At 52.4% G+C, this 25,922-nt stretch overlaps 10 protein-coding genes and 1 non-coding gene across 11 annotated transcripts; 5 read left to right on the top strand and 6 right to left on the bottom strand.

The window, feature by feature from the left end:
* Positions 1–473: 473 nt before the first annotated feature.
* On the bottom strand, positions 474–3,966 carry MAF1 (RNA polymerase III-inhibiting protein maf1; the record flags this gene model as incomplete). Its single annotated transcript, XM_064841995.1, has 5 exons — positions 474–1,607; positions 3,328–3,602; positions 3,683–3,800; positions 3,866–3,899; positions 3,956–3,966. The coding sequence occupies 5 exons, from the start codon at positions 3,964–3,966 to the stop codon at positions 474–476; spliced, it is 1,572 nt and encodes a 523-aa protein (XP_064690505.1).
* Positions 3,967–4,319: 353 nt separating this feature from the next.
* On the top strand, positions 4,320–5,297 carry LTS14_009312 (uncharacterized protein; the record flags this gene model as incomplete). The annotated part of the gene is made up of 1 exon (XM_064841994.1): positions 4,320–5,297. One exon carries the CDS (start codon positions 4,320–4,322, stop codon positions 5,295–5,297), a length of 978 nt encoding a protein of 325 aa, XP_064690504.1.
* Positions 5,298–6,797: 1,500 nt separating this feature from the next.
* Positions 6,798–9,896, bottom strand: LTS14_009311 (uncharacterized protein; the record flags this gene model as incomplete). Its single annotated transcript, XM_064841993.1, has 1 exon — positions 6,798–9,896. One exon carries the CDS (start codon positions 9,894–9,896, stop codon positions 6,798–6,800), a length of 3,099 nt encoding a protein of 1,032 aa, XP_064690503.1.
* A 263-nt stretch (positions 9,897–10,159) lies between these two features.
* On the top strand, positions 10,160–12,064 carry LTS14_009310 (uncharacterized protein; the record flags this gene model as incomplete). Its single annotated transcript, XM_064841992.1, has 3 exons — positions 10,160–10,246; positions 10,365–10,517; positions 11,174–12,064. 3 exons carry the CDS (start codon positions 10,160–10,162, stop codon positions 12,062–12,064), a joined length of 1,131 nt encoding a protein of 376 aa, XP_064690502.1.
* A 125-nt stretch (positions 12,065–12,189) lies between these two features.
* LTS14_009309 (uncharacterized protein) lies at positions 12,190–14,736 on the bottom strand (the record flags this gene model as incomplete). The annotated part of the gene is made up of 1 exon (XM_064841991.1): positions 12,190–14,736. The coding sequence occupies one exon, from the start codon at positions 14,734–14,736 to the stop codon at positions 12,190–12,192; it is 2,547 nt and encodes an 848-aa protein (XP_064690501.1).
* Positions 14,737–15,142: 406 nt separating this feature from the next.
* Positions 15,143–15,244, bottom strand: LTS14_009308. The gene has a single exon. It is a non-coding gene; the product is annotated as a tRNA-Leu (tRNA).
* Positions 15,245–15,606: 362 nt separating this feature from the next.
* On the bottom strand, positions 15,607–16,997 carry LTS14_009307 (uncharacterized protein; the record flags this gene model as incomplete). Its single annotated transcript, XM_064841990.1, has 2 exons — positions 15,607–16,627; positions 16,675–16,997. The coding sequence occupies 2 exons, from the start codon at positions 16,995–16,997 to the stop codon at positions 15,607–15,609; spliced, it is 1,344 nt and encodes a 447-aa protein (XP_064690500.1).
* A 1,257-nt stretch (positions 16,998–18,254) lies between these two features.
* On the top strand, positions 18,255–20,128 carry LTS14_009306 (uncharacterized protein; the record flags this gene model as incomplete). The annotated part of the gene is made up of 2 exons (XM_064841989.1): positions 18,255–19,816; positions 19,873–20,128. The coding sequence occupies 2 exons, from the start codon at positions 18,255–18,257 to the stop codon at positions 20,126–20,128; spliced, it is 1,818 nt and encodes a 605-aa protein (XP_064690499.1).
* Positions 20,129–21,038: 910 nt separating this feature from the next.
* Positions 21,039–22,073, bottom strand: LTS14_009305 (uncharacterized protein; the record flags this gene model as incomplete). The annotated part of the gene is made up of 2 exons (XM_064841988.1): positions 21,039–21,922; positions 22,046–22,073. The coding sequence occupies 2 exons, from the start codon at positions 22,071–22,073 to the stop codon at positions 21,039–21,041; spliced, it is 912 nt and encodes a 303-aa protein (XP_064690498.1).
* A 566-nt stretch (positions 22,074–22,639) lies between these two features.
* Positions 22,640–23,732, top strand: LTS14_009304 (uncharacterized protein; the record flags this gene model as incomplete). The annotated part of the gene is made up of 2 exons (XM_064841987.1): positions 22,640–22,655; positions 22,732–23,732. 2 exons carry the CDS (start codon positions 22,640–22,642, stop codon positions 23,730–23,732), a joined length of 1,017 nt encoding a protein of 338 aa, XP_064690497.1.
* Positions 23,733–24,269: 537 nt separating this feature from the next.
* GPI11 (Glycosylphosphatidylinositol (GPI) anchor assembly protein) lies at positions 24,270–25,072 on the top strand (the record flags this gene model as incomplete). Its single annotated transcript, XM_064841986.1, has 2 exons — positions 24,270–24,617; positions 24,668–25,072. 2 exons carry the CDS (start codon positions 24,270–24,272, stop codon positions 25,070–25,072), a joined length of 753 nt encoding a protein of 250 aa, XP_064690496.1.
* Positions 25,073–25,922: the final 850 nt, after the last annotated feature.

Below are 25,922 nucleotides of genomic sequence, written 5' to 3'. Positions count from 1 at the left end.
CAACACATTCTTGCGGCCTCACATACCACGTCAACAATGAGTGGTGACGGTGTCAATTCCTCCTCTCCCTGCATTTACCAGTCTACAAAACCAGTGATACGTGGTTAGTGGTGGCTAAAGTGCAAACACTTCCATTCACCTACGCTAAGCAAGCATCGACGCTAAGGAACAGCGCTAGGACTTCTGACCATGAAAACGTAATGCATGCATACTAAAGTCTATACATACGAAAGCAACGAGTAAAACCAGCAGGGTATCATTACATGCCCTCCCATGTGAGAACGCCGAGCTCGTCGCGCCACTGGCGAGCTCAAGCGTGATTCATATCCATCATCTTCTCACTCATCCAGCCCGCTAACGAGCAATACCCAGAGATCCCGGTAGCCTCAAACTCCTCCTTCGTGACATGCTGTAGACGCATTCACGGCACCGTCTGTTGAGCCACAGTTTCGCTTCCCTGCCTATCCCGCAGCTCAAATCTCGATGATCTCCCCAATCTCCTCACTCACACCCCGGGGACGTGCAGGAACAGACCAAGCATCATCATACATTTCCTCGTCGTCCTCACCCTCATATCCTTCATAATATCCGCCTCGAGCAAGTTCACCCCGAATGTCATCGAGATCCATATGCGGCACTTCAACCTCATCATCATTCCGATCCTCAATCACCATCCCCGCGTCATCGTCATCATCGTCTTCCACATCATCGACCTCTACGTCCCGTCCCAACCAGTAACTCGCGCGTTTACTCGCACCCTCGCCTACCGAGACGGAGGAAACTTTCCTCGTCACAGACGGTTTGCGGATATATGTCGCGCTACTGACCGGACTATGGCTGATAACGGACAGACCCCTCAGATGCAAATAACAGACCCGTTTCTTCTCCTTGTTGAAGAAGAAGTAATGCATGCTCCAAATACTGCCTCCATCGCCCGCACCATCAAAAGGATCGTCGTCTGGAACGTAGGAGTATTTCTCGCATTGTCGCAAGCCCATTTCCTTGTCGATGAGTGTCCACATCCGTGGGCTCCAGATCTCGTTGCCCATACTGTTAGCTATTACGGGTGCGGAATGTGAGAGGACTGGAGGCGCCAGATAGAAAGCCGAGGGTTTTGGGCGTAGATTCTGGAGTGTGCTGTCCACAGTTTGGATGATGGTTCGTAAGCTCCGCTCTTTGCGGAAGTCGCTTGGTCGTAGGAGATGCGAGAAGTCGTAATCCGGGTGTGATGCGTTCAATGTCGCGATCAGGTAGGCAAATGTTCGTCGTGCATTGATCTGACTGAGTGGACCAAATGGTGATGCCCGCGAGAGGTCAATCTCCGGTGCCTCTACCGTTCGACTTCGCTTGTTCCTGCTACTACTGCCTTTCTCGCTGCTTTTGCCATCATCGCTGGCCGCAGAACGGTAGGGCGGACTCAGCGATGCAGATAGCCTGACCAGGGATTCATATTGTGATTCGAGACTATGCTCGATGTTCTTATACAGCTTCTTGTCGCTGCCAGCTGCTTTTGTGGTGTACAGATCACATCCTCCAATGACGTGGCAGTCTGGCGTAGAGAAGTTCAGCGCATTCGTCACTGTATCGAAGTCGCGAAGCTGTAAATACTATCATCTCGTTAGCTCAGTCTATCCAAGCTGGATGCGTGGCCTGTGTGAAGCGCATGCAGTCCTCGTGAGGTGGCGTTGCGCGCTCGAAGCTGCGGATACAGCCGGCTGTAAACATCATAACAATGCTCCCAAATCACCTCACTTTCGCATGGCTGCAGCCCGACTAGCCTTGATAACGTACCTTCATCTTGCAATTGTTCCGTGCATAGGCAATATTCCCTTGTCTGTGGTCTCCGCGGTCTCCCTGCTTCGAACTGCTTCCAGCCCGATGCTTCCTCTGCCTCCCAAAGACCCTTCAAAGCTCGTCCGTCCTCGCGTCGTGATAGCGCTTTCGCGCTCGCTCGTGACACCGATGGCAGTAGAGTCGAATTCGCCCGATTCACTTCCCTCAATCGGAAGCCGGATCCGTCGCAGGGGAGGACTGGAGTACTAGACGCAGCTGACGCGCGCCTAGCAGGCTCAGAAGAACGTAGCGGTCGCCATGGCCATATTGAAAGATTCGTGATCGCGTCGTCGGGGTGGGTGTCGTGGTTGTAGTCGCGGTTGTGGTGGTGGATGATGATGACAGCCAGGTCGACGAGGTGTTGCGTTGCGCTGAGGCCAGGCGCGGATCAGAGTTGCGGGGATGCGAGGCGCCTGATTCAAGCTTGCTCAGCGCGAACCAAGTCACGTGTCGTGAGATCCGGAGTTCCATCTGCTGTCCGCACCGATCGGCTGACCAATTGGGCAACGATAAGCTGGCTCGTGCAATCTCGACTGCAATACATGCCAACGTCTTGAGCTGTGTGCTTCTGGCCAACGTTTTGAGCTGTGTGCTTCTGACCAACATCCTGCTGTCGTTATGCCACGAGCTCGAGTTACACGTGGGACCTGTGTCATTGCATGACCATTGCAAGCCGTGAGAAGCCGCAAATTGACTGCATTGTTGCCAGAGCTTGACAATGTCTCTGGCAAGTCAAAACATGTACAGCACTTCGGAGACGATCTGTTTCAGCGCATGTTCGAGAGGATGGGAAAGAGGGAGAGACCAACCTGAGTTTGACGTGATGCTGAGCGAAAAATGCTCCATATCTCAGGATGTCGTGCTGTAGATCTCGCAGTAGACTTTGCGTGTGAACGTGAGTAGTGAGTACGTGATTCATGAGAGTAATGTTCTTCATTTAGAGGAGACCTGAGGCCTCCGCCCTGCCTAATGCAAGGGCGATGATGCTGCAAGAATACTGCAATCGTACCGTACAAGTGCATCAGCATCGAATGTGCTGTAATGTGGCTTCAGTAGAAAAGGGTACATGACCCGATGAACGCCGCTTCTGTACCATCGACGACTCACTGAGCTCGTCATGTGATGGCGGCATACTCTTCCCCCATAGCCAGGTACTAAGTAGCCAATACTGTGCTGTGCTGTGCGGATGCTACAACAAGCCTGCGTCTTTGAGCTGCTTCTCAACTTCTGCGCTGAACTCTGTGGTGGTCTGAAATTACATGAGTCCAGTCAGTGGGCAGAGCTTGCTTGGCCGCACGAGGGATTGATGACATGGTAATAGCAGGATGATGAACCTCATTCAACCAATCTTCGTGATAGCATCGTCCTCGACCTGTTGTGAAATGGCAGGCATGATCAGCGAGTGGCGAGAGGAGAAGGAGGTGTGAAAGGTATTGGTAGGCGAACATGGAAGTGTCACACGTGGGACCCAGTGTACGAGTCATCTTCACTCACCTCCATGTCCTCCAGACTGTCTTGTGCACCAATCACTCTAAGCACATTCTTCTTGCTGCTTTCCTGCAATTCGCCTGCCAATAATAGCTCGTCCAGGATGAAGTATGCTTTTTGAAAGTTGAAGATAATGTCCAGTTCGCAGACGTTGCCGTAGTATTTGTCCATTTGCTCGACATAGCGGTGCACGATTTCAAGGGTGATGAGTTCGTTGTCCGTGTTGTCTGCGGCGGCGATGAAGAAGAGCGAGGCGTAACGGCGGTAGACTACTTTGGTGTCTGATGTACGAGTGAGTACATCGCTCGATAATGTGAAAGTGATAGGTGGTGGAGTGAATGGTGAAATGGCCTTCGCTCACCTTTATACTCGAGGAAATTGCACATGCGTGTCCTACGGGCCAGCACCAATTGCGAGACATCCTTGACGATCTTGGATTTGTCCTTTGGCGAGAGGGTGGTGAACCATTTCGCGAGTCGCTATACCAGTCAGCAACACATCCTCAATCACCAACTGGCAACGGAGCCACAGCGATCACACCTACCACTTTGCCCTGCCGCGAGAGCAGGATCAGGTATCTAAGTCCATGTCAGTCACGATCATGCTTGAGCGTGATGTCTAGGTCATGCAATACCTAATAGCCATTGCGGACTCGACGAGGAAGAAAATGTGTGGTGCGTGATTGTGCTGGTGCCGGTGCCTTTCTTTAGCGAGAAACGAAGCATGATTTAGCGGGCGCCGCGACCCCACCGAAACCAGCGGCGTAAGATTACCGCAACGGGTAAGCGGGATCAATCAATTGCCGGCTTTTAAATCATTATTCGATCATCGTGCTTGCTTACTGGGAGAAACTGTATCTTGCCATTGCTTTTCTCTCGACATATTCTAGACCTTACTTGTACATATACATAATTCTTGGCTTCATGTAAATACTACGCCAACGATAATATCCAAGATCAGCTTATTGCTGCCTGGCGTTCCTCGATCCATCCACCACGATGAAGCTCATCCTGTCAACCTCGAACATCATGGGCGCTGGCTCGTCCATACGCAGATCGACTAAGAGCAAGAGCAACAGCGAGCTCATATCCTCGTTGCGATCGAACTTCGAAGCGCATTACACAACGACCAATGGTCTCAGTAATGGAGATGCCAAGCCTGTGAAAGCGAACTACGAAGTCTGGACGAATCGGAAAGAGAATTGTCTGGAAGTACCTGCCTTGGAGTTCGCTGACTCGGCATTGCAGGAGGAGAGAGAGCAATATGACATCACGTCGAAGCTGTTCTACCTCCCAGGCGCGAAGATCGCAGAGCGCGAGAAGCAGACTCGGGAGGCTCTGGATCTGGTGCTGCAGGATCTGCATATGCCGTCTGTGGACTTACTTATAGTGTCCTTTCCTGGTATCTACTTTGACGAAGAGGAGGACTGCCCGGACAAGATCTCGACCCGTGGACCTGTCGAGTCGGAGCCAGAGACAATGCAATCACAAATCGAGACCTGGAAAGTCCTTGAAAAGCTATACGAGGAAGGACTAGTGAAGAAACTCGGTGTGGCAGAGCTCGGGCACGACAGGCTACTTTCCTTCCTAGACCGAACTCAAATCAAACCAAGTGTCGACCAGATCAATCTCCGGGACTGCTGTTCAGTGCCGAAAGACCTGATGGCATTGGCCAAGAGCCGAAGCGTGGAGCTGCTGGTTCATAATGACTGCTCGAATATCCTTCCACGGGGTACTACTCGCGAATTACTGGGACCCGGTGAAGGTGGAGCAGGTGTGTTGGCCGAGCCGACGAAGACTGGTGATAAGAGAAAAAGTCTTCATGGTGAGGAGAGCACAAATGGGGATGCTCCTGGTGGCGATGCGCTGAGAGGAGAGGTGCAGCCGCAATGGGTGGTGAAGTACACGGCTGTGGTCAAAAATCGTGGTGTTGTGGAAAACAAGGGGTATTTTGCTGTGGCGGAAGTTGTGGAGTGAAGTGGAAACTCTGCGCTGAAAGCGGAAGGCGCGACGTTGGTCTTGGCACGAAAGTGAAAGATATGAGCGCTGCGATGTCCTTACTGACCTTTGCCAGTACTAAAGCTTATACGCCATGCCCTCCGCCTAATATGGATATCTCGTCACTCCACCAGGACAACCTCTGCAATCTTCCACTCCGATATCACTTGTGCATAGGACAATGCCGAATTATCGCGTTGCGTGCGAGCTATTCCGACTTTTTGCCGCCGACAGTCGTCTTCTGCTACCATGTCTTGCACTACCACCGACTCACATGAAAGGATTGACCCTCGAATTGCCCTTCGGACCAAGGATCGTGCGACCATCTGGTGTCATGGGCACACAACGTTGACAGCTTCGAGATGTCCTCGAGCTCGAAATATGGTTGGCAGTACATGGAGCACCCCCGTTCCGGAGCTGAGAGGTCGGGCATGGCATGTGGGTGCCGTGGGACCTGATGTGGCCACAGGCATAGGTGACGCGACCGCTTAGCCAGGTACACATGGTGTGTGGATATCGAGGTCAGGGAGGTGTGTCTGGAGTCTTGTAGTGGTAGTGGTCGTGGCTATGTGTTGGTTCGTGGTTGGAAGCGTCGAACGATATCCTCGTCTTTCGCAGGAGGCTGTTCGGGAGATGTGTGTTGGAAGCATACTGAAGACACCTTCCAGTCAAGTTTTGTACATCTTCGATTTCCAACGACTCTGGTCACTACTGTGTCTGGAGGCGAGGAAGTGGTGACTACGACAAAGACTTCGGAGTTGGAAGTGAACAAAACTGGCAACATCGTGTGCGGTATGATTAATTGAATGGATGCACTGCATCACCGCGTTCGCTACTTCACTGGGCCCTAGGCAGAGCAATATAGATCAGAGGAGGCCGCAGATATTCTCCGAAAGGGGTAGCGCAGACTGATTAAAAGCGGCTTGGGACGTGGAAGCTCATTTTGCTGCGATGAAGGTTTCACCTGTATTTCCCATGCAGCGGTTTTATGATACGGAGCAAGCCCAAGAGATACTCATATAAGCATCTACCATATAGCAATAGCTCTAGCCTTCAAAGTTTCACTCGCCTCTTCAGGAGCAGCATCACCCGGATCAGGACTCGGACGTACTACACTTCACTCCTCCTCAGCATGCTATCGCATAGCCACAGAATCGCGCATCTTGATCACCAGCACCTCATCCACCTGCGTATCCGGTAACCAATAGGATGCCGGCCCTTCAATCCCTGACAGCAGGACCATCGTTACTCACGCCTTCAGGCACAGCTTCAGGGGCAATCTTCAGCATCTCCTACTGTCGGAACCACTCTCCGTCCAGACCTGACCAGCACTTCGTTCGTCTCCAGCCACGTTCGTGATGCAAATCGGCTTCAATGTCCTTACGGCAAGCCATGGCTAGTGGATCTCGAGTGACAGCTTTAAGAGGACGCCAGACTGTCTGCTTCGGATACCAACGTAAACCATGCCGACGATCTCGCTCATCCACCACGCCACTTCGCAAACGACTTATAATCATCATAGACACTTCTCAACACCGCTCTCTCACTATTGTTCATCGCAGCGCCCAGTACCTTGATTGCATCCTCATTACTGACTTCCATAGCTTCGACCATGGCATACAAGCCAGGCATAAGAGCTTCCCGCACATCCTCGCCAGGCGTCCCGCCGAGTACCTCAACGCAATAGTGGTGTAATACATACTGCATGTACTGTCCCACATGCGCTTGTGCCTTTCGCGCTTCGTCTACAAGATCGGAAATGTGATTCCAAGTCCTGGTCAGGCGAGGTGGGCTGCAGAGGAGCTGTAAATTCCGAGCAAGTAGGCGGGCGTGGCGAGCAGTAAGATGCTTGCTGGTACCATCACTCGCTGGCAGCCTGCAAAACAGACACGAGATGAGGCTCTGTATGAGCTCTACCATGAGGTGCATGCGATCGCGAAGCCGAGAAAGGTGGTGCTGCAGCAGCGCGGTAAAGGTGCTGCTGATATCTAGGTATAGGACTCGAAGATGTGTATCTTGTCGTCTTGCGAGAGTCTTGAGCGTTGTCATAACAGTTTCTACCACGCATTGGTTCGTTAGGAAGGGCTTGCTTCGCAGTGCAAGAGCTACGCAGTCTAGGCTTCCACGGACCAGTGTCAGACTCTTTGACTGCCCAGCAATGGCAAGAAGGCTACTCATGAGTGACTGAGGACTGTTTGCACCGTCTGCTGGACTCCTGTCGGCGAAGTCTACTCTCCTAAGACTAGAGACAACGGCTTTGGCCAGAACGATTGTGGAGTGGCTCAGGGTTCCATTCGAGTCCAGTAGACCGTGCAGCATGTCCATCTGTGCTCGTGGCTTCGCGCCCTGACAGTAGCGTGAGATATTTGCGAGAATACAAGAGTACTCAGTCGGTGCAAGGTCGCCTTCCAGATGTTTCGTTGCGGAATTGATGACAGTCATGGGGATTGACTGATCCGTACTCTCTGTACACTCGTCTACCAGCGTACTGAAGCTCCTGAGGCTTTCAGGGACACTGCTATGGCTCATATTGTGCCCAGATGGACGTTTGATATCTGCATTCTTCGATGTCTCGGAGTCGGCGCGGAGCAGATATGCCAACATTGAGTCGTGGTTGGCTTTGGCTGCCACAGATTTGCAGGCATCCATGAATCGTGGGTCGTACGCTTTGAGGAGATGTGACGCCACAGCGACGTACTCACATATGTCTCGCGTTTTCGATAATGTGACTCCAGACAGCGCAGCACCGGTGGCATAGTGCTCCAGGTGTTTCTCTGCGGTAGCCTGCAATGTCGTGTTATAGATGTCCTCTGCTCGTTTGACAACAGTCGCCCGATTCGACTGCCGCGATGCCCAAGTCGGAAACCACAGTTCAAGCACGTGTCTCAACAAGAACCAAATGTAGCTTATCTTGTCAATATTGCTAGTGTGTAGCGAGTAAAGAGGCTCGATCAGCTGATCGAGCTCGCTGTAAACAGCGTCTCTGTACGCAGCGCTCTGCAATCCACAAAGCATTGCGGAAACGATGGTGCAGTTGGCACTCAACAGTCCTTGATCCATGTCGCTGACATCCGCAACGGAGGCAGTCGCTTCCGTTGATTGGCGCAAGCGCGTGATCCAGTCCACGATGTAGTTCAACGACAGGTGTTCCTCGACAAGCTTGGCAAAGGACTCTCGCAGCTGCAACCATACCGTACTCAGCGAATCTGTCTTACGCAGCTGGGTATGCCACAAGTCAATGAACGCAGGCAGTCCGCGATTTTTGGCGAAAGCAAGCATGATAGGAATCACCACCGACTCCCTTATGAGGTCAAGATTGCCATGTTTAGGTTCTTCGGCCTTCGCAATCAGGTCGAACAGACGCGCAGCATCGAGATGCTTGCCATCCTTCTCGACTCTAGCAAACGCGGTAGGGTCTAGCAAAATCATCTGCGCTAGGACTTCCCAGTTCGTGGACTGCTCATCTCGATCAGATATAGCCTGATTTGTGGCGAGCTGTAGTAGAGTCTCCCTCGACAATGATGCTCCATGCACTTGCAATACTTTGAGCATAGCCGTTAATGCACCTTGCTTGCTGGGACCTTCTACCCTCGCCAAGCATGCCAGTAGAGCAGGGAAGATGTTCTCGATCCATGGCCTCTCCTTCAATCGCTGTCGAGAGTTCTGCGTAGGCGCACTGCGCAGTGCGATGTCCAACAATAATGATACGCTCAATGGCTGAAGCTTATCAGAGGCGATCGTATCTTCGATAGTGCTCAGACGCTGTGGCAAAGGAATGAAGTTGGCAGCCGACTGGCTCTTGGATTGCTTCTGCGACGAGCTGGCGAAGAAAGCCGATCGACTTGGCAAGAATACATGTTTCGCCAAAAGTGCTTCCAGACAGGATCGAGCATCAGCCTGTAGCGCTCCCTGCACCTTGCGCTTTCGCTTTGTCCGTGTCGAGTCGCCATCTGAGCTCAGCTGACCCAACAGCGCTGTGGCTGGTACAAGACACAGCGAAGCGAAATGCTCATTCTCGTGCGGATCATGCTTGCGGAGGTTCCAGACGCGGACGACTTGATCTACGCATAAGTCCAGTCTATCAGGCCATTTGAGATGGAACTCCACTGTTAACATAGCTCCGACCCAGGCTCCAAGGAGTTGCGCAGCCTTCTCCGCGCTCGTGCTCAATCGTGCCTTGACTGCAGCAGACCTGGGCCCTTCGGAGAGAGAGAAAAGTGATGACAAGCAGTTATCAACCTCCCAAATGACTCTAGTACCTTCTGTGCTCTCGTTCATGGTCTTCGTGATGGTTCGAATGAGGTCTGAGGTGCCGAGCAGAGCTGCTAGTCGCTCTGGTGGCGAGATTCGAACTATAAGATCCAGTAGAGACCAAGACTCAGGAGCAGCACGAGCGACGGCATCGTCCTGAAGCTTCACTAACAGCCATTTGGCGAGCATGTCTGCTCGAGCGGCGTGTGTACATAGTTGGCGTGCTTCCTTGAGTTGAGATTGCAGATCGGATAAAGTGTCCAGTGCTTTGAGCCGCTCCAAGGACGTCTGATCTGCTGGAGCAGCTGAGATCTTCGCCTTCGCCATTTGACTCTCGGATAATGTGGTGTGCAGGCTAGTCCGTCCTAACACAGTCGCTTTTACTGGCGAGCATTTGTAGAAAGTCGAACTTTTTGATATGCCATATGCACAGTGGTCCATGCACCGGACGATCCCGGCTTGCAGCTTCAAGCAGGAAGCTATCTCCTGTGCTTGCCATTGAGAGTTGAGTATCTTGCGACGCGACATCTCGACTACCCTCTCCCATCCAAGACATAGTACAACTGGACAAGACATAGCGGATTATCACCATGGTGGACTCCAGCTCAGTGACACCGAATGTCCCACCACCAACACGATCAGGCAGACCCATGAGCGAAGCACTGTTGAATGAGAAGGTACGCAACTAGCAGGACACAATACATGAGAGGCGCACTAGAGATAGATTCGCACGACGGACTAGCGGACTGCTGCAAGGACATGGCATGGGGAGCTGAGCTGACTTGTCCATCGCAGTGGGACCATTGCTTGAGCACGATGCTCATAAGGAGCGGAATTGGCGCAGGGTTCGGTGTCATATTCTCAGTCCTCCTGTTCAAGCGAAGAGCATTCCCAGTGTGGTTGGGAACCGGTTTTGGTGCTGGCAGAGCCTGGGAAGAGTGCGACTCGGTACGTCAAAACACATGCCATATTATGTATCATTTACTTGCTTCTCGTGGGGGCGCACACAACGAGCTCGCGCCCGCAGGGGGTCGCAAGTATATGTCCGATCGGGTGAGCTTTGCTAATGTAGTGCGTACAGAGCTTCAAGCGCGCGACAGCACCTTCGCGCGATGGTCTGCGTGTGCTACGCCCGTAAACGATGAGTGGTAGCATGGAGAATAGGATCACCCGATGAAGATGATAAGGCGCGAGGAGTAGCGGAACACTAAGAAAGACGATCGTGATTGATATCTCACCGGTTCTCGATCGTATTATACACCTCATGTACAGATACTTACTCAAACAGCTTAGCGCTACACCTAAGCACTCGAATGACAAACAAAGTCCACCACAAGAAGTCCGCTAGCATGGCCTACGAGCACTTGGCATTGTCTGCTCTGCGCAAAATTGATGGTGGTCAACCTTACAGCAGCGGGTGAATCGCACAGCATACCCAAAGCAGGCAACCTGCCCGACAAGCCACCAAATGTCATGTCGATCTCGCCTGCAAGGTCGAACCATGATCGCGAAGTCCAAATCACGAGATTGAATGACATTCCGCGATAGTAGAAAGGAAGACAGTATCCTCGAGAATGCTAACATCTCTCCGGACAAACATGTAGGCACCAACAATGATGTTCATGGCCACGCCGCCGAAACCGGAAAGCACGGAGCACGACCAGAGCTTAATTCCTGCTAACTCCACGTCACCTACGCCGCCTAACACTAACACCACACCTGCCCTCAGCTCATATATGACCTTCCTCACCTCCCGAACACAAAGACTGGTCCAAACGCTCCCGATTAAACGCACCGTCACCGAGATCGACTCGCCAGTAACCAAAGATACAGTCCTCGCCAAACCCACAATGGCTTCAACAACACAACTGCCACGAGATGACCCATCCTCGCCACTACATTATCCTGCTTCACAAACAGCGCTGGTGTTGATGGACTTCCAAAACTTCATCGTCTTCCACTGCGGCTCACCTGGTGCAGCCGCTGTCTCCCAAGCAAAAGTCATGCGCGACTGGGCTCTCGACAATGGCATAATGGTCGTGCACTCTATCATTGATATTACCGGCCCTCCACCTCCGTCAACCAGAAAAGGTCAGAATCGCTTCAAGGCTCTATTCACCTCTGTCAAAGACGACGCCAATGCCGTTGCGGAGCACCAGGATATAGCGTTCGAGCAACGGACTAGAGAGTATCTTGTTCTCAAAAGTCTTGGCGTTGCTTCTGCTCTGAAGACGGGAGGCGCGATGGAGTTACTGGTCGAGCATGGTATCAATTCGTTGATTCTTTGTGGTTTGTCGACTTCCGGGTGTGTGCTTAGGACTGCGGTGCCGGCCGTGGACGATGGGTTTGTGGTTTCGGTCATCGAGGATGCTTGTGCGGAGCCTGCGGAGGGATTACATGATGTTCTGATGCAGCAGTGTTTGGCTAAGTGGACTTGGGTTGTGAAGGCGGAGGAGTTTGTGAGGGAGTGGGATGGCGCTGGCAAACAACCATGAAGAATGCAAGAATCAACAAGCAAGTCGGGCGCTAGAATCAGAGGAAGGCTGAACCAATAAATGGCCTGTTCTGTCGATATATTGTTTGATCATACTCATGAAAGCTATATCCTCCTCGACCCACCCTAGTCCACCACGCCTAGCGGCAGCACACTAACATAGTCCAACGGCGCCTTCTCAACACCATTCGGTGTCCCGACAATCTTCAACACATCGCCCATCGCAATCGTGACATCACTAAACGTCACCCGGATAGCCGAGTGACCGTCCAAGTAGATTGACGGCGTATGTCCAAGTACACGAGGACCCTCGGTATTACCGATCCAAGGCCTGAAGTTCGCAGTCCAGTTGCCCACGGTCTTATCATTGATGCTGAGAACATAGCTCGAGTTCCCACCGTACTGATCGAAGTAGTTCACTGCGACGTCGTACGTTCCACTGCCGCAGGTGAGGGTGTAAGATGCTGTGCCCGCGGTCGTATTGCTCGAAGTCACGATAGCGGTCTTGTTCGAGGCTGTCTCGAAGGGATTGACGGCGTATATGCTATAGCCATCCAGCTCCATGCTCTCGGCTTCGATGCGGTGGGGATAGTTGCCTACTCTGTTGCTCGAGTCTGCAATGCTGGAGAGGTTATGGTAAAAGTTGACAATGGCGTCGCGCCAGACGAGCGAATGGCCGGCTTGAAAACTTTGTCGGAATAGCTGGTCTGTGTAGCGCTCTTCATCGATCTTGCCCTTCAGTGACTGCCACTGTGTGAGGAAGGTTTGTGCCGTGGCCGCTCCGGCGTAATGCTGGTTGTAGAAGTCTTGGATAACTGAGATGCCGGATTTCAGGATGGTTGTGTAGTTGACATGGTGGAACCAGAGGAGGAGATTGTCGGGTGTGGTTGCAAGATTCTCATATTGAGAGGCTACAGCAGATGGGTACTGGCCGGAGAAGCCTGTACCGTTGCTCACTGTTCGATCCATACCGATGGATTTCTGATCCGCACGAGTCCATTGGCAATAGCCATTACCGTCTTGAGATTGTGGATTGGGTCCAAAGTGGGTGTAGAGGATATCGGTCAAAGTCTGAATGCCCAGATTGCCACTGTAATTCTCGTAGGCCGGCCATGACTCCAGCGACATCTGAGTGATCGTGTTCACCACACTCGGATCGGCGCCGAAGGTGAGTCGGATCCAGTCTTGTAGGATGCTTGTTGGGTCGCTGGTAGGGTCCCATGCCAATCGACCGTATGCATAGAGGTTCGACATGGCAAGATGACTGCCAATCCATGTCTCATTCGTGCCTACGTTGACGACGCCGGCATAGCCACCAAGAGATTTGTTGAAGCGCTCGCCCGAGACGATGTTGCGCACCAAAGATGGTTTATCATCGGCTTGCATGTCAAAGTCAAGAATTGTCTTCCATAAAGGTGGCAGGTAGACCAAATGGCATTGCTGTCCTAAATACTCCTGCGTGACTTGGAGCTCGATGGCAGTGTTGGTCTGTGGGATGTTTGCAAATAATGGCGAAGCTGGCTCACGGACCTGGAAGTCGATTGGTCCATACTTGATCTGAATTACGACATTCGAGTCGAACTCGCCATCGAGAGGCTTGAAGAAGTCGACTGCGGCGTTGGCACGATCCGCTTTCCAGTCAGACTCGTTTAATTGGTTGTACACGAATGCGCGGAACATCACAATACCACGGTGTGGCTGGAGTGCTTTGGCGAACAAGTTTGCTCCTTGAGAAAGGGTACGATTGTATGTTAGCGGACCCGGTTGACCCTCCGAGTTGGCTTTCACGAGGTATCCAGCCATGTCTGGTACTTTCTCGTAGATCTGATCCGTGACGTTGGTCCACCAGGCCACGACGGATTCATCGATGGGGTCGAAAGTGGTCAGGTTTGCCTGACCTTGTACAGCACTGGTGGGCGAGGCGAAGAAGAGGGATATGCCAACCTGCACACCGTATGGTCTCATGACATCAGCGATCCTGCCTAGTCCCTGGATGTTCTGCGGCGTCAAGAGGGACGCATTGGCGTTGACATTGTTGACCACGACGGCGTTAATGCCGATGGATGCTAAGATCCGCGCGTACTCGCTGACTCGAGTGAGATTGTTCACTATAACTCCGTTGGCGAAGAAGATCGAGGGACCAGCAAAGCCGCGCTCGATGCTGCCATCTAAGTTATCCCACTCGTTGGTCCATCTGATTGGTGCGTCTGGGTTTGAAGCATAAGCGACTTTGGTGAAGTTGCCTTGAGCCAGCATGGAGAGATATTGAAAAGTGCCGTACAGAGCACCTCGTTCGTTCTGACCAAGGATTTGAATGGTCCCGCCTTCGGTGCTGAGCCAGTAGCCGTCCGCGATGAGCGTGGGTGCATTGTGAAGAGGTCCATATGCCTTGGTGTACTCGTCGACGGTCCCAACTACCACCGAGGAGGCAGCGTCCCAGTGCCCATGGTGGATGTTGCATTGCTTGCCGTAGATGCTCTGTATGCCGTTGTGGAGTTCTTGTCCGGCGGTATAAACGGGACTACCCACGGTGCTGTTCAGTGCAACGATATGAGATGGTAAGGAAGAGTGGAGGTGTTGGCTCCCAGACAGGGGTGCATAGCGGAGCCATGCTGCCAGACCACTCTCTGCTGCCACGAAGCCTGCGAATAATGAGAAAGCAAGAAGATGCATTTTGATAATTGGCCGTTGGATGATCGAGACAGCGGATACTTGCCAGGTTATATTCGAACTACACTGGATGCACAATGACAAGACCACGAGTGCGGAGCCTCCTCATCGGCGTTTGCTAGAAGCAACTCGGCATACCATCAGGACTGCCAGGTACGAGGTCTTTCCAATCAGGCTGAATTGTTGTTCTGATCTGCTCCCAAAATGACGAGATCTGGTTGCGAGCTCTTGCGGGGACAGGAAGTCGGCAAGCAAGATCGAGAGTGCATTCGGACACGAGGCGGCCTGGCGAGCAAGGGCCGAACAAGTTCTTCCGTCCACTCGAACATCATTCAAGTTTGTCGAACTCTACAGTCTTTTCGACCGACTAAGAGCAAAAATGAAAGGGCTATCATATTCTCCCTAAATTTGCTACGGACGCGGTTCGAACGCGCGCGGGTCTCCCCAGTAGAGTTTTCAAGCAATGCTTTACTTAAATCTACCGCCTTAGACCACTCCGCTGGTCGTTAGCATTTGTCACGTCTGGCAGAGATCTCGCAGGGATCACCCACCTCGGCCACCGTAGCTTTTACTGCTCGCGCTCAGACGGGCGGTGGATTATTTGGACAGGGCCAGAAGCACATTTGAGCAAAGCGGGAGTACCCGTGCCCAATATATTGCTGAGATTTGATGATCGCGAGGACTGCCGACGGTCCTGGATGCAAAGAAAGAGCTCCACAGCAATAGAAGGGCTTTAATGCATGTGGACACCGTGTGTGCAAGTTCTGCAGGTTGCTCGGCTAAATCAACTATGGTGTACACGAACATAATTCCTCCAACGCCCTCGCTTGATACTTTGTCTGCAAAACATTCTCCGAGCACAGCCTTTTACAATCACGAAGAATTCGCTGGTGCTGCAGTCGGTGCAGCACGATGTCGTTGTAATATGTCGTTCCAGGCCTTCTTCGCATCCCACTCTTTGGGTATGCTCCATAACACAGTACTAGCATGTCCCTTCTCGGAGTCTGGCTGCTCATCCCAGTAAGGCGCAACCACAGACCCTGACTTCTCCACGACAGAAGCACTTTGTTTGCCTGCTTCAACCAGCCACTCGTCCCAGACCTTGGTGAGCGGCGCTGCAGGCGCACCGGCTCTGCACCAGTCGATCGACTGCGTAATCATGATAGCTTTCCAAAGCGCCTCTGTGTAGCCAAGCTGTTCGTTGCCGCCATCAATGCCCTGTTCTGCGAGAACGTAGCAGGAGAAGTCCCAATGCATACGTTGTGGTACTGCAGCAGCAATCCAATGAACGGCATTGATAATGATATAAGCACCGCCCCATGCGAACTGCAATTCCAGCCTGGCATTGGCAAGCGCGATAACGCCGAACATAAGCATAAGCGTGCCAACAAGTGAGATGAGTCGGTGAATTGCCGGGCTCGTGATCATATAGTTGATCTTCTCGGGAGCAAAGAACAGTTCGCGAGCGATGTCTTCAGCGCACTTGACGACCAGAAAGCTGCCATTCGGATAGCGAATGACGACGTCTCCGGGAGGGACGATGCCGGCACGTCTCTTAATCAGTGTCAGACTCCACTTGTTGCTAACGCCGATGAGAGTCGAGAGTAGGGAGAGCACCACGGTGGCCAGCATGGACATACCATCTCCAAATAACATAGATAGGAGAAAGAGTGTTGTAGCCAGTGTCAGACCATTCAGTGTAACCCAAGCCAACGGACCAAAAGCTTTCGCTGTCACTGATGGCTCAATCTCTACAGGTGCCATGGAATGTTGCCCTGCTCTTGAAGGCTGGCCTTTTAAGGCTCTGTCCGACCATGAGGTACTCGTCCTGCCTGCCTTGTCACTCTTTCTGATCTCGACGCATCGTACCATGTGCTCGGGCATGTCTTCAGCTCTGCCGTATGTTAGTCTAGCCTGAGACAGTGACAGATGCTGACTTACTTGGATAGTAGAATAGATGCTACATGATGTATGTGATCAATGACATTCCCGGCTTGCACAGCAGTAACATACGCCTTCGTGACTGGCTCTAGTCGTACTGGTCGAGTGGGGAAGAGCAACGCTTGTGGTGCAGGCATAAGTCTAGGGAGGAAGAACAGGTCGGACAGAGCAGACACCTGAGCATTGACGGCCACGGAACCTTCTCCAAGGATGGCAAGGAAACCAACGATGTCGAGCTGGAAGGCACCAAATGCTGAGGGCCATAGCATTTGCCAGCCATTGCCAGGGTAGGATATCGTAATGTTATTGCCGCCTCCACTCATAGCTGCTATCGCTCCTGTGTGGTGGCAGATCCGAGGTCTCTATCGATGGGCCAGAATTGGAGTTGATGAGATGGCTGCTATGGTACAGTGCAGATGATCTCCTCATGGATAAATATATATCATCGTGGCTCAGGAGATACTGGTGGTGTGACGAGACTCAAGGAGAAGGCAACGAGGCCATCAGGCTGCGTGTGCGCCCTTGATGCGGTGGCTGCGTCTCAGCCCCCACGGCCGTGTCTTTCCACCGGTCAAGCGCTGGCATCACGCTTGGCGCATGGGAGGTATGAGGACGCAGTCTTTGCCTCATCAAGCGTCAGAAGGAGACATTCTTGAGACTGAGGCCAGCCTTAGGTCGAAACAAAGGCTGATGTGCAAGTGGAGAAACCAAATGCCCGATTTAGGATGATCGTCAGATAACAGATGGGACGGGCGGTTAGTAGAAGCAAAGGTGAGCTCGCTAACAATGGAGTCCGTGTTCACCACACTTTTCTCACTCCGTCGTACTTGCAACGATCTCCGAACCTCACCAACATGTCCGTGTTCTGCGGAGGTTGATCACAGTTTTGGTGTCCCATCTTGAGTCCATCTGAGGATGTCGTCCTGCTTTTGCAAGCACAGTGTCTGGGTCTGAGCCCTCAGATACTGTTCCAGTGCCTGATTGGCATTCGGTTCGGTGGGGGGCGCAGCATTCGTGAGGCTTGAGCCCCGGCCTCCTCTACTTCTTCTCAGCCCACTTTTGAGGCCGACGGCTCATGACCAAGACCGTATGCGATCCTACACCTTGCTATTCGTACCATTGACTCCCGAATATTCACCAGTCTGCCTAGTCGGCGGGAGCAAGGCTGTGACTGGAAAGACAATTACCGCATCGCCCTCGACTGTGGGACTTAGCGAAACATTAGTCGCCCTGACGATCAACGTATAAGAGGCCAGCGAATCTGACTGTCATGAGCTTACGGGTCTTCAATTGAAACCATTCTCTCCGCACATCAGACTATGCCTGGAACGTGACTGTGTTTGTGAACAGCGTCGCGTTTGGCTCGCTGCCTTGAGCATGTTTAGAACGAAGGTACGAGCACATATCTACGATTCGCTAGCTCATCGCTCAGAGAGCATCATCTGACCTCGAAATAGTCAGCAAAGACAAACAGCAGTAGTAGCGGTGCGAGTGGTGAAGCAGGTCGAAATTCGTCTTGGTGCGGGCTGCCAGTGCCGCGGCGCAAGCAGTCCAACAGAGTAGCTCCCGAAGTCGTAAAGATGGTCGACCCTCCATCGACGCAAGAGCCAAACTTGGCGCAGGCGCAGGCGCAGGACCTACTCAGCGAAGGCTTCAGAGCAGCCGAGACTTCCACAGTCTACCAAGATGCCCGCCACGGTTTACTTGATAGTGAGCAGCAGCTCTCGTGGTATGCTGGGGCTAGATCTCGTGCCTCGCAGCTTGAAAATCGTGCACAGCAGATCTTGTTAGCCATCCGGGAAAGCGAGCGAGATGATCCGGAGCTGTTTGGTAATATGCCTAGCGAATTGATACCAGACTCCAACACTCGAGATATGGGTGGTCGGTTCCTCATCAACAAGCCTCGGATCGATCAAAGTAAGATTTTTGCCATGGCGCAGCGAATGCCCAAAGGATGCCATCTGCACATACATTTCAACTGTGAGCTGCCGCCAGAGGAGCTACTGCCCCGGGCGGCGAGCTCATCTATGCAGCCATTCATGTGTATTCGAACTACGAAGCCTTTAATGCGGCCTCAGGACTACGCAGATGTCGAGGTTGTTTTCAGCGTCATACCCAAGACCACAGTCAAAGTCGATTGCTTCGCCACCAGCTATAATCCAGACTTCAAAGATAAGAATAATTCACCATGGATGTTGTGGTCAGACTTCCGCCAGCGATTTCACGAGCTAGCACCCGCAGATTTAGGCCTAGAAGAACGACCCGACGGCCTGGACGAGGCCGAATGCTGGGTCCGAGAGAAGATGATTCTGACGGCTCACGATGTCTACGGCGAAGGTCAGACCGTGAACAGCGCTTGGGCGTGCTTCAACCAAGGCACCCGGGCTTTTAAGGGCTTGGTCAACTATAAGTCTGTGTACAGGTGGTACGTTGGCGCAGCAATAGACAGCATGATCAGAGACAATGTCATGTATGCCGAGCTACGACCTATGCTGATGGACAAGAGCATTCCCTCCGACGACGGTACACTGCAAATAGACCTCAACGCACAGATGAAGATCATTTGTGAAGAGGTTAGGAAGAAGCAGCAACAGCTCCAAGATGCTGGCAAGCCCGACCAATTTCCTTTTGGTCTGAAGATCATATATTGCACGCCTCGCAGCATCCCTAGACCGAAGATGCAAAGCGAGCTACTGGACTGTCTCAAGCTGAAGCTGGAGTTTCCGGATCTCATCTGCGGATTCGATCTGGTGGGAGCTGAAGACAGGCGCAACCCGATCAGCTTCTACGCCGACTTGCTGGTAGGCTTTACGGAAACGTGCAAGAAGCTGAAAATCAGCATTCCGTTCATGTTCCATGCAGGTGAGACTTTACTCGACGCTGGTGGCACTGCCAATCCGGACAACAGCAATTTGTATGATGCTCTACTGCTCAACTGCAAGCGTATTGGGCATGGCTATGCGTTGCTCAAGCATCCGATGCTCATCGAGAAGTACAAGCAGCAGAACATTGCACTCGAACTCTGTCCGGTTTCCAATGAGCTTCTCCATTTGTGCGGCAACGCCCGAGAACATCCATTCCCTGCTCTATTGGCGGCTGGGTTACACTGTACGCTGAACGCGGACAATCCTGGCTTATATCGGTAAGCTCCATATGACAATCATAACTCGGGAATACCATGCTGATATGAATATGCAGTGGCGCGACACATGACAGCTCGTCGCTGTCGTACGAGTTCTACCAAGTCATGGTCGGCGACACACGAATGAACATCCATGGGTGGAAACAGCTGGCTGAATGGAGCATCCAGCATAGTTGCCTGGCTGAAGCTGAAATCGACCGCGCGATGAATATCTTTGCGAAGGACTGGGACGCGTTCTGCCATTGGGTGGTCTCGACTTATGGCCAATATGCTGATGGCTTGACTAAACCTGATCTCTCTGTGGTATGCTGACACAGGCCGGCACCGGTGGTGAACGTCCATCTCAGTCAAGTCAAGTCGATGCTCTAGCGATCCCGCAGGCAAGACATCGTCTTGCAGCCGGCCTTTCCGTGGGAGTCAACGGGTGTGAAGTGACCTTGGAGCGAGAGATACACTAGCTACGAAGTATCAGAGCTCTGGTAAAGCTTGCACCGTTTCACACTCAGACGACAACTGGTTTCCATTTTTATCAATACATTGGGCTTCACCACCTCATCAATATTTTCACGCAATGAGATCCCTCTCCAAGGACATGCTCGCACGACGAGGGCTCGCAAAGGGTGCAGCTATCGGTATAGGATTGGCAGTGGTGCTCTCAGTGATGGTAAGCGTCTTCATCGTTTTCGTCATCAAACGCAAGCGCATCGCATCACGCAGATCTAGAGGCACGGACAATGTGGGGAGTGGAAGGGCGGGAGCTCGCTGCAGTGGAATTATCATTGATGGCATGGGTATGGATGATGAAGTGACAGAATCAGTGGCGAGCGACGGGTTTCGTATCGAGAACGGCGAGAGCAGTCCCCGGAAGCTTTTCACACCGATCAAAGGCATCAATACGACGAACAAGACGCCATATACGCCATCCCACTACCATGTGGAGCCGCCATCAAGCATTACACGTCCAGCTCCGCCAAGCCTTCCACAAGTCTACTCTCTCGCCAGTCTTGGCAGCGCTGCGGACCTGTATCGCGATCTGGAGATTGATGAAGACAGTGTGCGGGTGAAGAGGGATATGCGAGGACTACCAAGGTATTTAGGCTGACCGACACCGGTATGCGTGTCCCTGTTGCAAATGACAACTTGATAGCTGCGAATGCATGTACGAGAGCTACAGAGTGCTTTTGATGTCGAGGTATCTCTCCTATACACGGCAGCCGCAACGCTAAACGGTATCGTAGACTCCCATCACAGGTGCGCCCACGATATTGGAAACCCGCCATGCCTCGGACTCACCACCCGAGCCTGTTCTCTGATGGATGTTGAATGTTGTCTGCTCCGTCCGACTGACCGAAGGCGAAGAGATTTCATAAGCTAAAGGCATATGACTCTTCTTGCTAGCATCGTGTGTAACATGCTCAATCTTGAATGGTATTTCCTTATTTTGCCAGACTTTCCACCGGTTGTCGAATCGTTCATGCTTCCTCTCGGGCTGCCTAGAAGTAATCGAGCAGTTCTTCTTGAACCATTTCATTGCACGCTGGGCGCTGTCCATCGCCGGGCTCACAATACTCCTGACACTGTCACCATTCATAGTGTACGTGGTCCGTCGTGGCGGCACGCTGTAGTAAGTGCAAGATCCCTTCTTGACCTCACGTAGCGCTGCCTCGAAAGCCTTCGCTACTCTATCAACTTGCAGCATATCTTCGCCCAGCTCGACTACAAAGCCCGGCATGACTTGATTGACGAGATGGTTCCAGTAGTCTCGATCGACGCTGTCGTCCATGAACTGCACCGTGCAATCGTAGGGTATACAGTATGGCGAACCAGTCGGGTCGATATCGCTTCTAGCATCGCCTACGAGAAATCCAGCTTGCACTAATCTTAGATCGTCAAATGGCCACCTGAATGCTTTGTTGATCTCGACAGCCAAGTCGAACCTCGCTATCGGACTAAACCTTCCAGCTTCAATATCCCTCGCCACTGGAGAGATCTCGGCATAGGAGAAGTTTGTCGTGTTGATCGCAATGTGAGTCGCCACTCCTCGTACTCGGTCGAAGACATCTCTGAACTCGTCGTGGAGCTGGTGGCAGACGAGGATCATGGATTCTGAGCATGGCAGAATGTTGTTTGTGATTCGAATTCTCTTCGTACTATGCTCATTGGTCTGGCTGGCGAGGTGTTCATATATCTCAATGCGGAGCTCAGCAGGTAGGTCGAGTAAGTACGAACCGTCCTTGGCTGGTGGCTCGAAAGTCATTTTGAGCGTTGACTTTGTGATTTTCCTTTTCTTCATCTTGCTCTCTCAACTTCACGTCCAACTAGTCAGCAAGTATCGGGTTGTATCAGTAGTACGAAAGGTTCAAGGCCAGCAGGCTGGGTGCCGAGATGTCGTGTCTTGCCATCATTGACTTCAGCCTTGTCGCTAGAGCTTTTTCTGGTGGTGTGATCTCACCCCACGTAGGTACCTCACTACTCGTCCATGTAAGACACTGAGCGGTAGTGTGCCTGGCTTTAGTCTTGGCTATTGGCGAATGGTGGCACTCTTTGTCACTCGGGAGTGCAGATTTTCCTTCCATGATTAGGCCCTTGCCGGCCCACCAAAATTTTTTGCGCCATGGACCATGTGCTAGAGAACTTGACAATTGCACTGCAAGATCTTCCGTCCCAGCATGTGTCCCATTGACTATTGATTCAAGTTGCTACACAAAGTGACTCGGCGGCATTTCCTAAACAGGCATGGTAACATTTTGCAAACTGTCGCTAAAGTCCGTTCGATGCCAGCATAAAGCCGAATATCGAAGTAGCATGAGGACTACATAAAGCATGCAGAAAACCATAAGTAAAGGGATGCTCTGACTCTTACACTGTCCTACTGCTCACCAACAGATCACGCACCTTTCACAATCTAACAACAGCACACGGCAGCATGGCACGAATCAAAGCTCTGTCCGATCATGCACTCATCGGCCTTGCTGCCAATTTGCCCAAGCCTGCTTCTAAACCAGCGCTCTCCATGTCGCCTATCACGTTGGAGGTACCTCAGCGTTCAGTCCCTCTCCAGTTGCGCATCAGCGTCCCCGCTCAGGCCAGAGCCGCACTGCCCATCATTCTCCTCTCCCACGGACATGGTCGAAGTAACAACCTCTCTTCCCTGCACGGCTACGGTGCTTTAGTCGACCACTGGTCCGCCCATGGCTTTGCGGTGATTCAGCCCACACATCTCAGCTCCAAGACTTTGAGCCTCACCGACCATCCGGATGCGCCACTGTTCTGGCGTTCCAGGGTGGACGACATGAGCACCGTCATCGATCGCCTCGATGAGATCGAGGATGCCGCGCCCTTCTTGAGTCGAGGCAGCCTGGACCGTGACCGCATTGCTGTTGCTGGACATTCACTCGGAGGCCATACTGCCTGCCTCCTGCTCGGCACCCAGACCATCGATCCCAAGGACGACTCGGTCGTAAACCTCTATGACCCCCGAATCAAAGCAGGTCTTATCCTCGCAGCTCCCGGTTCAGGTGGCAAAGACCTCAGCGCTACGGCGTACGAGAACTACACCATCCTCCGTCATCCAGACTTCAGCACCATGAAGACACCAGCGCTCGTCGTAGTCGGTGACGAGGATGTGGGTCCTCATCTGACCGTGCGAGGAGCAGACTGGCATGCAGATCCCTATACACGGGCACCAGGGCCAAAGAGCTTGTTGACGTTGAAGGGAGGTAAGCATGGACTTGGTGGGGTGTCGGGGTATGATGCCAAGGAGTGCGATGATGAGAGTCCTGAGCGGGTGGCTGTTTTGCAGAGGATGACTGCGGCGTATTTGAGGAGTGAGTTGTATGATGAGTGCAATTCTTGGAGTGAGGCTTGCAAGGCTTTGGAGGGTGTCAGCGAACTCGGCTTCGTCGAGTACAAGTAGATAGGAATTGCAGTTCGATCGTTGCTTGAGACGTGCAGCTCCTTCGCGAGTGATTCTGACAAGAGTCTCATATCGGAGGCGGAGCATCAGCTATTCGGATGCAGTCAGCTTGTCAATGCATTGAAGATCAGTGTTCCAGCCATCGACAGGCGTTTGTATCGCCGCCTTTGTAATACCGAACTGTGGCGCCAGCCTTGCCATTCGTCAGGCGAGAACGATATCGGGTTGTATTCATACACGATGAGACGTTTGCAACAATGTCACCACGCTGCTGTGATTCCAAACATGCTCATGTACGCACCAGCGGGAGCCTATAGCAGTCTCGGGATGCAGTAGCTTCAACGTATTGGCTTCATCGCTTCTGATGATTGTAACATCATCTGGGATGAAAGAAGGGAGAAGGAAGGGAGGCGCTACATCAATGCCTGTCAGATTGTATCTTGGCATGGTCCGTGCCTTCCCGATCAGGCCGCTCGATCAAGCTCCAAATGCTTCACCAAGGATATACTCTTACATCAATCGCACCAGTCAATCCCGATGGCGACACCGGTCACACCAGTGGCTGAAACACCTTCTCAACCCATCTCCGTACTCTCTACTCAACCAGCCCTCTTCTTCGCCAACCTCCAACCTATCCTCCTACTCGGCACTGTCCTCTTCAGCTTTCGCAGTCTTGTAGCGAATCCGGTCGGTACGCTCCTTGGCCTCGCACCTACGGTCGCCATCGTACAGACGCTCTATTGTGTGATATGTCTACCGATCGCGGCACAGGTAGAGGAGGCTGGCAGGAAGGCGGCGAGTAGAGCAGGAGCGGGGGTGGGAGTGGGAGTGAAGAAGAAGGGGACAAAGACAGCACAAGATCCTGATATCTGGGCCAAGCTAGTTGTATGTATACTACATGCCGTAGGATGTGGTACCATGCTGAGATGATGTAGCCTGCCTTTCTCTCCATGACCCTCACACTCGTCCTCTCCACACCACTGCTCTACATCTTCACTGTGCTGTTCGGTGCACCACTTATGACACACAACGCCCACACGCTGCTACTTGCACTCCACCTCGCTCTTCTGGTAACGCCACATTTGTACTACGTCCACGGTCTGGATGCTCAGACATGGCTGCGAATAGCGAGTCTGCAGCTTCCACTGGATGAAACGTACGGTCTGAGTCTGGGTGCTTTGGCTGGTGCGTGGATGGGAGCCGTGCCGATACCATTGGATTGGGATAGGGAGTGGCAGAAATGGCCAGTGACTGTTGTCGTTGGGATGTACATTGGGGCTGTGGTTGGGAAGCTACTGGGAGGGTATGTGGTCAAGGGATGGAGGATCAAGCTGTCGTGAGATAGAGGTTTCCGCAAAATGATCAGGCGGCCTCAGCTCTACTCTCCCTTCCTTGTCTTCCCGTGGAACTGCCACGCCAAGCTCTCATGCGAAGACCATCAGGCATGACTGCCGACGGTACTACCTCTATGATGCCCACCCGCCACATCTCGCCGGTGCCGTCGATTAGGCCTGACCCGTCGGGACTATCCCGAAGCCGACTACCTTCTCCCTTCGAGATTCACGATCACTTCTCCCAGATCCCAACTGCAATCACACCAGCGATAGCCAGCCCAAGTGTGAGGATAAGCACGCTAACACCAATGTTGACAGCTCCAGCAAAGAGAACATGCTGAACAACCAGTAGAAGTGCACGAACAGAGTCAGGCTCGCGATTGTAAGAGCCTGCACTTCGCAACCCTGGAGCTCGAGAAGTTTGTCCTTCTTCGCAGAGAGTATTAGTGTGCTTCGACTTATTTCGGCAGATGTGAGGTCATCGACTTAACATCAATATCGCCTCTGCGTAGGCCATGCCAAGAAGGATCTTTGCGGCAAGGATCTTTGCGGCGAGCCTGACCACGCGCTACGGAACTGGAACGTTGAAGGCGATAACGTGCTTGCCTGCCACCTCCTCGTGCAGCCTGCAACTGAACCCAGAGGATACTTGATTAGCCTGCTTGGTCGCTGCAGTGTCTTCTAGTACAAGCAAGCTACGCGATATCGACTACTGGATACATGACTTGTCACGACGTTCTGGTGAGAAAGTGAAGTTCAATATCAACAGGAGATGAGTCCAAATATCAATTGCGCCACCCTATGAACACATAGCCCAGCGCCTCACTGGCAACGCAAAGTCAGCATGGTATGCGCA

Source organism: Recurvomyces mirabilis (assembly GCF_035927965.1).
Source record: "Recurvomyces mirabilis strain CCFEE 5264 chromosome Unknown scaffold_30, whole genome shotgun sequence".
NCBI lineage: Eukaryota > Fungi > Ascomycota > Dothideomycetes > Mycosphaerellales > Teratosphaeriaceae > Recurvomyces > Recurvomyces mirabilis.
The sequence above is the reverse complement of the archived record's forward strand: the minus strand, read 5'-3'. Positions and strand labels throughout refer to the sequence as shown.